Source organism: Labrus mixtus, chromosome 1 (genome assembly GCF_963584025.1).
Source record: "Labrus mixtus chromosome 1, fLabMix1.1, whole genome shotgun sequence".
Lineage (NCBI taxonomy): Eukaryota > Metazoa > Chordata > Actinopteri > Labriformes > Labridae > Labrus > Labrus mixtus.
Genome location: NC_083612.1, coordinates 5749638 through 5761701, shown reverse-complemented (window position 1 = coordinate 5761701; position 12064 = coordinate 5749638). Strand labels below are relative to the sequence as shown.

The 12064-nt window shown below is 43.4% G+C and overlaps 2 protein-coding genes and 2 non-coding genes across 5 annotated transcripts; 1 reads left to right on the top strand and 3 right to left on the bottom strand.

Moving 5' to 3' along the window:
• The first annotated feature begins 613 nt into the window (after positions 1-613).
• Positions 614-4300, top strand: pole3 (polymerase (DNA directed), epsilon 3 (p17 subunit)). Its single transcript, XM_061037924.1, has 4 exons — positions 614-1011; positions 2234-2319; positions 2465-2583; positions 3405-4300. The coding sequence occupies exons 1-4, from the start codon at positions 946-948 to the stop codon at positions 3593-3595; spliced, it is 462 nt and encodes a 153-aa protein (XP_060893907.1). The 5' UTR covers positions 614-945; the 3' UTR covers positions 3596-4300.
• Positions 4301-6337: 2037 nt separating this feature from the next.
• On the bottom strand, positions 6338-9396 carry rpl12 (ribosomal protein L12). Of its 2 annotated transcripts, none has more exons than XM_061037586.1 (6): positions 9238-9396; positions 8022-8095; positions 7546-7644; positions 7370-7451; positions 7203-7289; positions 6338-6492 (listed from the first exon to the last, which is right to left on the bottom strand). In XM_061037586.1, exons 1-6 carry the CDS (start codon positions 9272-9274, stop codon positions 6374-6376), a joined length of 498 nt encoding a protein of 165 aa, XP_060893569.1. In that variant the 5' UTR covers positions 9275-9396; the 3' UTR covers positions 6338-6373. The 2 variants fall into 2 exon arrangements, with proteins under 2 accessions (XP_060893569.1, XP_060893654.1); XM_061037671.1 differs by having other exon boundaries at positions 9166-9306.
• On the bottom strand, positions 6584-6710 carry LOC132980387 (small nucleolar RNA SNORA65). Its single transcript, XR_009674164.1, has one exon. It is a non-coding gene; the product is annotated as a small nucleolar RNA SNORA65 (small nucleolar RNA).
• On the bottom strand, positions 7840-7964 carry LOC132980392 (small nucleolar RNA SNORA65). The gene has a single exon (XR_009674166.1). It is a non-coding gene; the product is annotated as a small nucleolar RNA SNORA65 (small nucleolar RNA).
• Positions 9397-12064: the final 2668 nt, after the last annotated feature.

Here is a 12064-nt window from a genome sequence, read left to right as displayed (position 1 = left end):
TCCCTACAGACAGAAAGAAAAAAAACAAAACAGCATAAATATTTGTATAATTCTGAACAGACGGCGTCACAGCGAGAAAGTGAAGTACAGTGATGATGCTCTTTTATACAGTTTATAATATAAGTCACTTCCAACCTGAAATAACCTTTTCCTTATTAAAAATAAATACTATAATAATAATACTTTTAAATAAAGAATATGTGAGGATTTGGGATTTTTAAAGACATATTTTGTATCATTTTCTGTATTTTTTATTTTCTGTAAAGTAGCTTCAGCCACATTCAGACTGTAAATATTAACTTTATTTATTCTGTATTGTTTAATATTTTTAAACATTTCTAAACATTTTTATAAAGTATTCTAAGCAGAAAATTTAGATGACAAAATAAAAATATAACAAAATATAATCCAAAATGATCAGAAAACAACAATAAATAAACATATAATCACTTAAAATAAATACAATTAAAATATAATAAAATTGAGGGACTTTAATCAAAGTTAAATGTGGAGACTTCACAGACGGTTTTTTTTTTTTTTTAATGCTACAAATGTTCAGACAATACAGTCTTATGGTTCAATCTGTAAGGTTCGGGTTCAGTACGTCACTTCCGCTTCAGAGGTCGAAGTTGAAAATTGACGTAGTAGGGCTCGTGCTTGGACGGTTCGCGGGAAACGTCCCAAAACAAATCCGTCCACTTGGGCACGCGACCAATTGAAGAGCAGATTATCGATTAATCTACCGGCGAAACGAATCGATCTGATCAAAACTACATCTTCTTCAAACTCGGAACTTTAAACTCAAAGTCACCGCGGGATTTCAAACAGAAAACGTCCCGAGCTCAGGCTAACACAGGAGCTAATCGGTTAGCATCGTCGGCTAGCTCGTCCCCGACTGTGGAGGTAACCCTTACCCGCTGAGGACGCTCCAGTAAGCGGGGAAACATGGCAGAGAGGCCCGAAGACCTGAACCTCCCCAACGCGGTGATCACCCGGATCATCAAGGAGGCGGTGAGTGAACCAGGACCAAGTTTTAATTCCTCTGTATCTCACCTGTCTGACTACATTCAGGTGTTTCTACAGCTTCTGTGTTTTCCTGTAATAACTGATTGTCCATGCCGAGGTATTACCAGACCAGATGGGATTCATAATCCCCCCAGCAGGGTCTGGGTCTACACGGGGGTTCAGGAGGATCTTAATCAGAAGCCCAAATCTCCTTAACTGGCTTTTGATGCAAAGGAGGAGCTGGTCTTCTTAGTGTGCAGAACTCTTAAGGGCACCTTGGCAGAACTTTGTAACATAGCAATGAGTCTTCTACCTGCTGTTTGTAAAGTGTCTCGAGATAACACGTGTTATGAGTTGACGCTATACAAATAAAAATTGGTTGAACTCTAGAGGTGACCTGACCCCGCTCCAGCAACAAGACCAACTTCCATATTTTGGATCGACTCTCTGGTTCTCAATCTAAATCCTTACAGACAGAGCTACTGCCGCCACAACTTTGAAAACTTTTAGTAAATACTTTATTGTTAAATGTCCCATATATTCTCCTCCTCTTCTTCAGTTTCAATAAGTCTCAGAGCTCCTCAAAACATGTGTGTGAAGTTTCTTGTTCTAAATCCACTCTGATCCTGTATTTGAACATGTCTATAAACCCCTCTATTTCAGCCCTGCTCAGAACAGGCTGTTTCTGTGTCTGTACCTTTAAATATGTAAATGAGCTGTGTCTGACCACGCCCCCTCTCTGGAAGGGCTTTGGGTGAACTCGGGCTTTCTCGCTCCATGCCCTATTGTTTACGGTGAGAAGGCAGACTCAGAGGGCAGAACAAACACCTAGCTGTGGGAGTGTCACCCACCTGGGGGAGGGGCTACTGCCCTTTGTGATGTCATGAAGGGAATATCTCCAAACGGCCTGTTTGAGCACACATTTTCTGAAAAGTGTAGCAGGGAGAGGATGGACTTTTCTCATCATTGGGGGGTTTGTAGACAGACTAGAGACCCAGTTTAGTGTTAGAGGAACATGGTGAAGAGGATTTTACAGAAATCCTTTAAAGACCTTTAAATGAAGTAGAACAAAGATTACAGTTTCTATGTGACACAAACATTTAAAAGCGTCTTCCTGTTGTCATCTTTAAGAGTAAATGAATAAATCCGGTCTGTGTCCTGATGATGAAACGCTTCCTCTCTGCAGCGCCGACATTAACTCCTCCGCACCGTTTGTTTTTCCTCTCAGCTCCCAGATGGGGTGAACGTGTCCAAAGAAGCGCGCAGAGCCATCTCACAAGCTGCCAGTGTGTTTGTGCTGTACGCCACATCCTGGTAAGAAGCAAGAGACACTTTGTCTCCATTTTTATTCACAAAACTCTGTTTGTTCAAAGTTTATTCTTGAGTTCACACATTTCAGACACAGAGAGAACACACAGCACCGGAATCTGACATCTGATTATTCTCTGTGTCGTCACAGTGCAAACAACTTTGCCATGAAAGCGAAGAGGAAAACTCTGAACGCAGGAGACGTCCTGGCTGCGATGGAGGAGATGGAGTTTGAACGTTTCCTGGAGCCGCTCAGGGAAGCTCTGGAGGGTCAGTACGCCATGGACACTTTGATTTATCTGAACTGGTGATCCTCAGAGAGCAGGACACAGGCAAAGTTCATCTCACATCGCCTTCTATGTCACTACAAGGCACCACACTTCAGTTTGCCCACCTTCAAAATAAAAGCACCACACTTCAGTTTGTCCACCTTTAAAATAAAAGCACCACTCTTCAGTTTGTCCTCCTTCAAAATAAAAGCACCACACTTCAGTTTGTCCACCTTTAAAATAAAAGCACCACTCTTCAGTTTGTCCTCCTTCAAAATAAAAGCACCACACTTCAGTTTGTCTGCCTACAAAATAAAAGCACCACACTTCAGTTAGTCCACCTACAAAATAAAAGCACCACACTTCAGTTTGTCCACCTTCAAAATAAAAGTACCACTCTTCAGTTTGTCCACCTTCAAAATAAAAGTACCACTCTTCAGTTTGTCCACCTTCAAAATAAAAGCACCACACTTCAGTTTGTCTACCTAAAAAATAAAAGCACCACACTTCAGTTTGTCCACCTACAAAATAAAAGCACTACACTTCAGTTTGTCCACCTTCAGAATAAAAGCACCACACTTCAGTTTGTCCACCTTCAGAATAAAAGCACCATATGTTAACAAGTGAAACTGAAATTCACAGATCAGAGAAGTCAATATTTAACGGATGCAGTGTGGACAGGCAGTGTACCATGCTGTTAGGACGCGGTGTTAACCTCCAAATATTTGACCTGAAAATTGACCTAAAAGTTGTAAATGATGAAAATATGGCCGGTGTGTTCAAGTTTCTGATGATCTCAAATTGAACGTTTCTCTTCCACAGTTTACAAGAAGGGCCAGAAGGGAAAAAAGGAAGTGTCGGAGCAGAAACGAAAAGATAAAGAGAAGAAGAACGACTCGGAGAACGACAAGAGTCGGGAGGAGGAAGAGGAGGAGGAGGAGGAACGCATGGAGGAGGAGCCTGAAGCGGAGAACGAGGCGGAGGAGGAGGACGAGGAGGAAGTGGAGAACTGATGATCGATCAACTGATGAGGTCATCGCCGGCTGGGCGTGATGTATTCAGGTTCTGCTGGGTCATCATAGAGCTGCAGTGGATCAGTATGTGGATGATGAGCTCATCGGAGGAGAGGGGACTCTGATGGCGGCGCTGCAGCTGCGGTCTTCCAACAAACAAAAGCACAAAGTCAAACGACGTCAGCTCTTCCTCTTCTTCGTTTCTTTATGTCGTCTTTTTTATATTACTGCTTCACCTTCACACAGACAGTAAAACAAACTCACCGACTGATTTTAGGTAAATAATCTGATTCTTCAGTTCTCCGCTAGAGGGCGTCAGAACACAAAACGTGTTAGCAGGTTAGAGTCCCAACACAGCATCTCTTCTTGTTTCTATCACACGGAGCTGCAGACGACCTCCTGCAGAGCGACACTGTGCAGGAGTCTGCAGCTTCCAGTGATTCAAAGAAGAAGAAAGGACTCCGATAGTCGCTGCCTGGGACTTGTGATGATGTTGAACCGCAGTACATCCCTCCCCTGCAGGTCTTTCCTTCACAGTCTCAGCTTGAATTTGGATCCAGTTTGAGTTCTAACGCCCCGACAGAATCTGGAGCGGTTTAGTGAGTTTATAATAATATGTGGCGGCTCGTTGTGGAACCATTTATACTTTTGTAGAAACGTTTTTGATGTTTGAGATTTTCAATAAATATTTTGTATAAAAAGGTTTTTACTGCATCGAGTCCTGACTGACTTCAAAGAACACACACACTCAGCGGGCCATCAGCATAACCTCTGACCTCTGAGGCCCTGACACACCAAGGAGATCATCGGGGATCGGTTCTAGTTTTAGCAGTGTGTCTGGCTCCGTCGCTACCAGTCGGCATTTTTTGGGGCCGATTCAAAGTGGAATCGGCATCGGACGTCGGTGAGAGGAATCTCTCTGATTGGCTGTTGGGAGGTTTCATTTCTCTCCAGCTCTTGACTCAGGTTCAGGAAAGCCCCTTGAGCATGTCGCTGTAGTATCCATGCTTTCACCCATTAGTGCGGTTTCTCTTCTTTTCTTTTTCCACTAAAAGACCAAGGGCTGACAACGGCAGCGCCATTTTAAACTTTTTATCAGACATTATTCTCCATTAGTAGTCTACCTATAATACGAGTGGTGACCGACAGCGGTGTGAAAATGGTCTTCTCGTATCATAACAGACTACCGCCCCCTGCTGGCATGGAGAGTTAGTTCCTCCTCATGAGCAGAACGTACGTGGTGGTTGGCCGTCGGCTGTAGTCTTTGTGGTGTGTTCAAGTGCAACTTTTTGACCAAGACGTGAGGCGACGCCTCTTTGCTGTCTGTTTGGTGTGTCAGGGTCTTGGTCAAGTGTCTGAATCTTTGTTGTGGTGAGCTGGAGTGATCTGGGTTTCTTGACCTACCCTAACCCCGCTTTCTAAAGTGGATTTGGGTGATGATCAGGGGGGCGTGGCCTGATACAGACTGATTACAATCTATCACAAGTGTGCCGTTAATACGATCAGACACCAGGGGGCGCTGGAGTCCCATCGATTCATCATTAAATGTCTTTGAAGTCTCGTTTTGTCTTTGAGCAAACACTTTGAGGTATCTGAATACTAAAACTCATTACATTTAAAGAGACACACACACCAAAACGGAGCGTTCTGAGAGAGCTGGTTTATACAGGGTCACAAACCTCCTCTGGTGCTTGATTCATGTTATATTTTGACCAAAGCACAGCACAGATGTTTCATTCAGACCACAGGGGGACTGTTTGAAAAGGTGGAGAAGGGGGATGATATGTCCTCCTTAATGTGAGCTTAGAACTCGTCCACAGAAGACAGGAGAAGAGGAGGATTGGGACATCAAAGTGCAAAGATGAATAGTTTTGCACTAATTAGTCTTAGCTTATTGTTGTACTAAATTCAGAGCTCAATTAACTGAAGTTAAATTCCTTGTGTTCGAGAGCCACATTAAGTGGAAGGTTTTTAGATTTTGTCATCAGTTACATCAGAAGAGCAGCTGCCCGTTTGAAACTGATTAACATGTAGCATCTTGTTTCTCTTGTCTCCAGTTCTACTTCAGTAAACGACTGAATGAGATACTTCCGGTGTCATCTGGAGAACCACACTTTTTCACCAGGACAAAAAGATCACGTTAGACGTTTCGGGGCTTTACGTTCCGCTCATCAGCATCACATTGTCATTATTTAACCAGAAAAGAAAACTGGAGCTAAAGAACACTTACACAAGAAGTCATCTTTCAGGGTTCTCCTGCCATCATTATGGGTAATGGGTGCTCTTCTGATAGCTTTCATTAATTTTGAACAGCCTCATTTAAGTTGATTGACAAATGCCACACTACAATAACAGCTTTAGTGGCCCTAATACTCAGTAGTAAATGATACCTGCAAGAAATGTAAAAAACCTGTGAACGACTGTTTGACCTCAGCGCAGCGGACTGCAGTCTCACTCAGAAGCGAGCCAAGCATCTGACCGTCTACAGAAAACCCATCACATTAATTAAGTTAGTAAACCAGATGAGGATTCAAACATGTCTCACTGGGAGATATTTATTCTGCAGGTCACTTCACTCATAACCTCAGGGTCAGTGTGAGTCTCATTTAGCACCAATACACAAAGTTAAATTCCTTGTATGTGTAACTGTACTTGACAATAAACCGCCCCGGGGTGTCAGTCGCCATCTGATCACCACTTCAAGTAAACTACATGGTAAGAAACAAGACAAACACAAGCTGCTCTTTTTCTCAACTTTTTATTCAAAGTTTGGTCCAGTTACTCAGTGGGACACTCCACTTTGCCGCTGTTGATGTCATCGATGACATCATGAGGAGGACGACCATCGATGGTGCAGCCGACGGACTGAGCGGTGCCCAGGATCTCTTTGATGGTTCCTGATCGAGAAAGAAAGAACACAGACGGTCAGGATGATACAAGGAGGCGGTTTTATTCAGGTCTGGATTTAAGAGGTGTTAAGGCTGTGGACGTTGTTCCGATCTTTACGGCACAGAGATGTCCATGAGTTTGAGCAGCTCTGTTTCCTAAAGCCGGGTCGCTCTGAGCCTCCACTGGATTATACTCAGTCACAGGGACAGACAGGTATAGTGGCGGGAGGCTCGTTACACTTGTGAAAAGGCGTGCAAACCAGATCTTCCAAAATAAACAAATTGTGCGTTTTGTTTTCGTCACAAGATGGGATCTCACCGCCACAAAACGTCTGTCTAGTTCTATTCAAACAGGAGGCGCTAGCGTGTGAAGCACACAGATCAGTAGCCATGAGCGGGTAGATGGACTACAACAACAACGACCGACGCAGCGTTCTGTCACTCTGGGAAAGAACCCCACCACAACGCTCTGCAGGAGGGCGAGTTCTAAATGCACATGGTGTTTCATTACAAAGTCCCACTGCCAACTACTGGCCTGGCGTGGGGGTTGATCGTATTCTGGCGGTGTGGGCATGGCGGTTAATTAACCCATGACTCTAAAATGGTTCAGTTCTCAGGTCATTTGCATTTTGTGCCCGTACCGAAATGTTGGCAAGGTTATTTGTGCAGTTCAGACGTGTAGGAAATAATGAATCTCAGTGTTCAGTTTGAAAACTCACCGGAGAGTTCCCTGGCGATGGAGCGAGGCCTCATGACGCGAGCAACGGCGACGATCTCGTCAAAGGTCACACTGCCGCTGTGCTTGACTGAAAAAGAGAAGAACGTAAGAGACTGCACTTCATGTTGACTTGAACCAAGTAGTTTGAACATGGCCGCTGTCACTCACTGTTCTTGACCTTCTTGCGGTCACGAGGAGGCTCCTTCAGAGCTTTGATGATCAGAGCAGACGCTGAGGGAACGACCTCGATCTGAAAACACAAAAAAAGGACATCAGGTCATCCTCCTGCCTTCACAGAGCGCCGTGAGCAGAGAGGCGTTAACGTGTGAGGTCATCATACGCACCGCTGCCTGTCTGTTCTGGATGGTCAGCTTCACGGTGATCCTCAGACCCTTCCAGTCCCCGGTGGCCTTGGCGATGTCATCACCAACTTTCTTGGGAGACTAATGAGGGTGAAGGAAAGCTCAAGGTCAGAAACAACACAACTTACAAAAAGAAAATCACACCAACATCTCTCTGAATTTAAAGGCGGTCTAAAGATCCTACAGATGAACAAAGACAAACTTCTGTATGAACACTTCTGTGACTCATCTCTAAACACGTCCTTATTTAAATCTAAACGCGGCGTTCGCCTCGGTCAGTGTTCCGATCTTTACGGCACAGAGATGTCCATGAGTTTGAGCAGCTGTTTCCTAAAGCCGGGTCGCTCTCAGCCTCCACTGGATTATACTCAGCCACAGGGACAGACAGGTATAGTGGCGGGAGGCTTGTGTTCGATCTCTATGACGATCAGACGAAAAATGTAATATAACAAACTCACCAGACCCAAAGGGCCAATTTTGGGGGCCAGAGCGGAGGTGGCGCCAACTTCTCCTCCTGTGCATCTCATGTACACTGAGAGACAAAAAGACACACATCCTGTTAGTTCACACGTTGACTCACACACCCACCGACAGCTGATCACACACGCAGGATTATGTATGATGGCGCAAACATCTGACACCTTAAGCAGAAAGAGAACAAATCTCCTTAATCAGTAAGTCAAAATTCAACCAGTCGAGACTATTAGCTCCAGACATGTTACTTAGGAATATTTAGCTCTTTCAATGACAAATGTCAGGTTTACTGCAGCTTTGGTTTGCCTTATAACAACCTTAAAACACTGTTTGATATGAGAAATACATATCAGAATCGCACATATCTGTGGCCCCGTATGAACATCTCCTGAAATTTATCTTGCACACTCACCATGCACATCCACAAACCCTAACTTCATGCACAGATCTCATCCCAGCTCTTGGTCAGGAACACAAAATAGCCTTTTTAATGGTCTGAGCATACATGGCAATAAAACTGATGCTTAAATGAATGTTCACTTGCAACAAAGCAGACTACAACATGGATGCAGATTGAGTTGTGGGTGCCTGCAGACATTTGGGAACCACAGACTATAGAGAAACAAATCACTGCCATTAAGTTTAAGTGAGAATCAGAGAATGAAACCACCGTTTTTATGTTTAAAAATTTAGATTTATCAGAAATTGAAAGGTTAACTATCGAAAATTGTTTACGAACCAAATAATTAAGTACAAAAATGTATGTTTTCGATATTAAAAAAAAACCCAACATAATTAATAACCAATTTACAGCTAACAGGTTTAAACTTCCTACAACAGTCACTGTTTAAATGTTGAGACAGAGAACGGACCAGTTCACTCACTTTAGCCTACATGCTAACATATGCTACCTCATATCCCCTGTATTCTAAGGGTAGGCTACATTAGCATTAGCCGCTAGTTAGCACACTACCCCCACGTGGTCAGCCCAGATAACTGAATTACTTTATCACACATGACATCGATTAATCAAATCCCACCTGATTATAAAATAAAACAAAACATGCATAGATTAAATTAAAGCAGATTAAGATGTTTTCCTCCGTCGCGTCTTGTGCCCATCTTTACCGTGTTCAGCTCACAGGCCTCCATGACGGCGTCTGCGTTTTAGTTTTTAGCCACTTTTCAGTGAAAACGTACCAACTTTAATCTCGTTGGGGTCGAATTTGGGAGGCATGATGCTGCTGTGGAGGTTGAGCTCAGTTCAGCTTGGTTGGTGAGGGTGTCGGATGAACCCGAGTCGACGACCGATAACTGTTGCACCTTCACCGCTAAAGGGGAGAAAGAAAGACCGAGCTGCGGCAGCGGAGGATTTTATACCCCAGCAAGTATCGCGAGAGCTTTGTATGCCTGTTCTCGTGACGTAATCTCGGTCGTCAAACTGTTTTTCCGCTCCGTTTTTCTGTATTTAGGGCCCGAAGCGCTTGCGGTTTCAATTTTTAATATATTTAATCTTTTTTTTAAAAAAATATACACATATTAAACAAATACACATTACGGACAAAAATAATGAAAAATAAGAAAATATCGCCAATATTTATTTATATTCTTTACTTTTTTATATTTTGGACATTTTTGGATTTTTGGGATATTTTGTGTTCTTGGTTTCCCTATATTATATCATAAATATTTGGTTTAAACATCAGCCTGTCACTCATGGTAATATAAATTAGTGTGATAATAATTTGCAGAGATGTCTAAATTCTAAAATATCCGTTACATTATTAGTGTGGTCAATGGCAGTGTGGCGTACTTTGCTCTGTTATAATTAAGAAAACCATAATGACGAGGAAACAACATCAATTACCCCACTATGAAACAAAGAGCGATAAATACGTCATAATGGGAAAAGAAAGTGTGACACCACGAGATAATGAGATTAATTAATCTGATAAAATTAGTAATTTATGTCATTATCTCCAGATAACAGAGCATGAGATACATTACTCTGTTATTATGGGACAGCCAGTGTTGTTATCTTGCGATAACGAGATAAATAACTCCAGTTTCCATCCATCATGGTCTTCCACTTATCCGAGGTCGGGTTGCAGTGTTAGGCCTAAACAAGCGTACTAAGTTGACCCAGATGTTCCTCTCCACAGCAATGTTTTCCAGCTCCTTCTGGGGGATTCTGAGATGTTCCCAGGCCAGACCGGATATATAATCCCTCCAGCGTACTCTGAGTCTACCCCGGGGTCTCCTCCCAGTTGGGTATGCCCAGAAAACCTCCAAAGGGAGGCGTCCAGGAGGATCCTCATCAGATGCCAGAACCATCTCAACTGGCTCCTCGATGTGAAGGAGTTGCAGCTCTATGTGAGCTCCCCCTGAATGTTTGAGCTCCTCCCCCTCTCTCTAAGGATGAGCCCAGACACCCTCCAGAGGAAACCCATCTCGGCCGCTTGTATCCCCCATCTTATTCTTTTGGTCACTACCCATACCTCATGACCACAGGAGAGGCTTGATCGAGGGCCGAGCGATAAATTGCTTTGTATAATTTGAAAAATAAACACTGTTATTCGGAGATAAAAAGCCTTACTGCTGCACGGTCTCTATGCTGGTCTTAAATGTCCAAAGTTAAAGAAATGAAACACAAAGATACTTCCTGTTTCACCTGCAGCTACGAGTCTCCAGACGCTCCCATCCTCACACTCTGTTTTCTGAAACATGTAAATGAAGGTGATGATGCAGGCTGTGATATTTGGAGGGAACTTGTGTGTTTGATGGACTTTTGGATGCTGACATTTTAGTGCATGATGAAAAGTTATTTTCTGAAGCGGTTCGTGAACTCAGAGGAGGCCAGAGAGCTGCATGTGGGTGCTGAGTGGATGAACATCCTCCGTGCAGGATAATGGGCCTGAAGCCGGCTGAGTGGCTGCTGAATATAACAGCATTATGTCAGTGTGATGGAGTGTGTGTGCTCCCGCAGGTGTTTGCATGTCGGTTGTATCATCGGGGCTGTTGAGTCGGTCTGAGTTTTCCTGTTTGATTCCTGTAGGACTTTTTGACTGCGAGCTGCGGGACGGGAATAGAAACAGAACACAAGAAGGAGTAAGTGGGTGAGCGGCAGAGTTCAGCACTGTTTAATATGCATCATGAAAATCTGCGAGCAGAGTCACACATTCACAGCTCATATTATCAAAGGAGAGATTTATCTGTGTTTTCACAAAGTCCAGCACAGTTAGAGGAAATGTCACATCTGAATAATCTACAAATGGATTCTTTTGCAGCTCTCATGCTGCACAGAAAGACTTCAATTGTCTCTTTTATGTTGAAGCTGATAAGAAATGTTGATTTTTCTGTTTTGCGCGCTTCTAAAGAACAAGAGAGTGCGCTTTTATTTCTGTTTACTCTCTCCAACACATCTTATATCTCTCTGTTCTTACTTCATCTGACGTCCTGGACTAAAAGCACCTTAATGTTTAACTTGACAAATAATATGTCAGCCAGCCAGGAAGAAAGGAGGTTAAGACATTTGCCCCCATAAGCAAATTGTTAGTCCGTCGGTCATCCATCCATCCATCCATCCATCCATCCATCCATCCATCCATCCATCATCTATTCATCGTTCCATCCATCCGTCCATCTTTCCTTCCATCCATCCGTCCATCTTTCCATCCACCCATCCATCCATCCAACCATCATCTATTCATTGTTCCATCCATCCGTCCATCTTTCAATCCATCATCCATCATCTTTCCATCCATACATCCATCCGTCCGTACATCCATCGATCCATTCATCGATCCATTCATCCATCTTTCTATCCATCCATCCATCATCCATCCTTCCATCCATCAGTACATCTTTCCATCCATCCATCCATCCATCCATCCATCTTTCCATCCATCTTTCAATCCATCCATCCATCATCTTTCCATCATCCATCATCTTTCCATCCATCCATACATCCATCTTTCCATCCATCCATCCATCCATCATCTTTCCATCATCTTTCTATCCATCCATC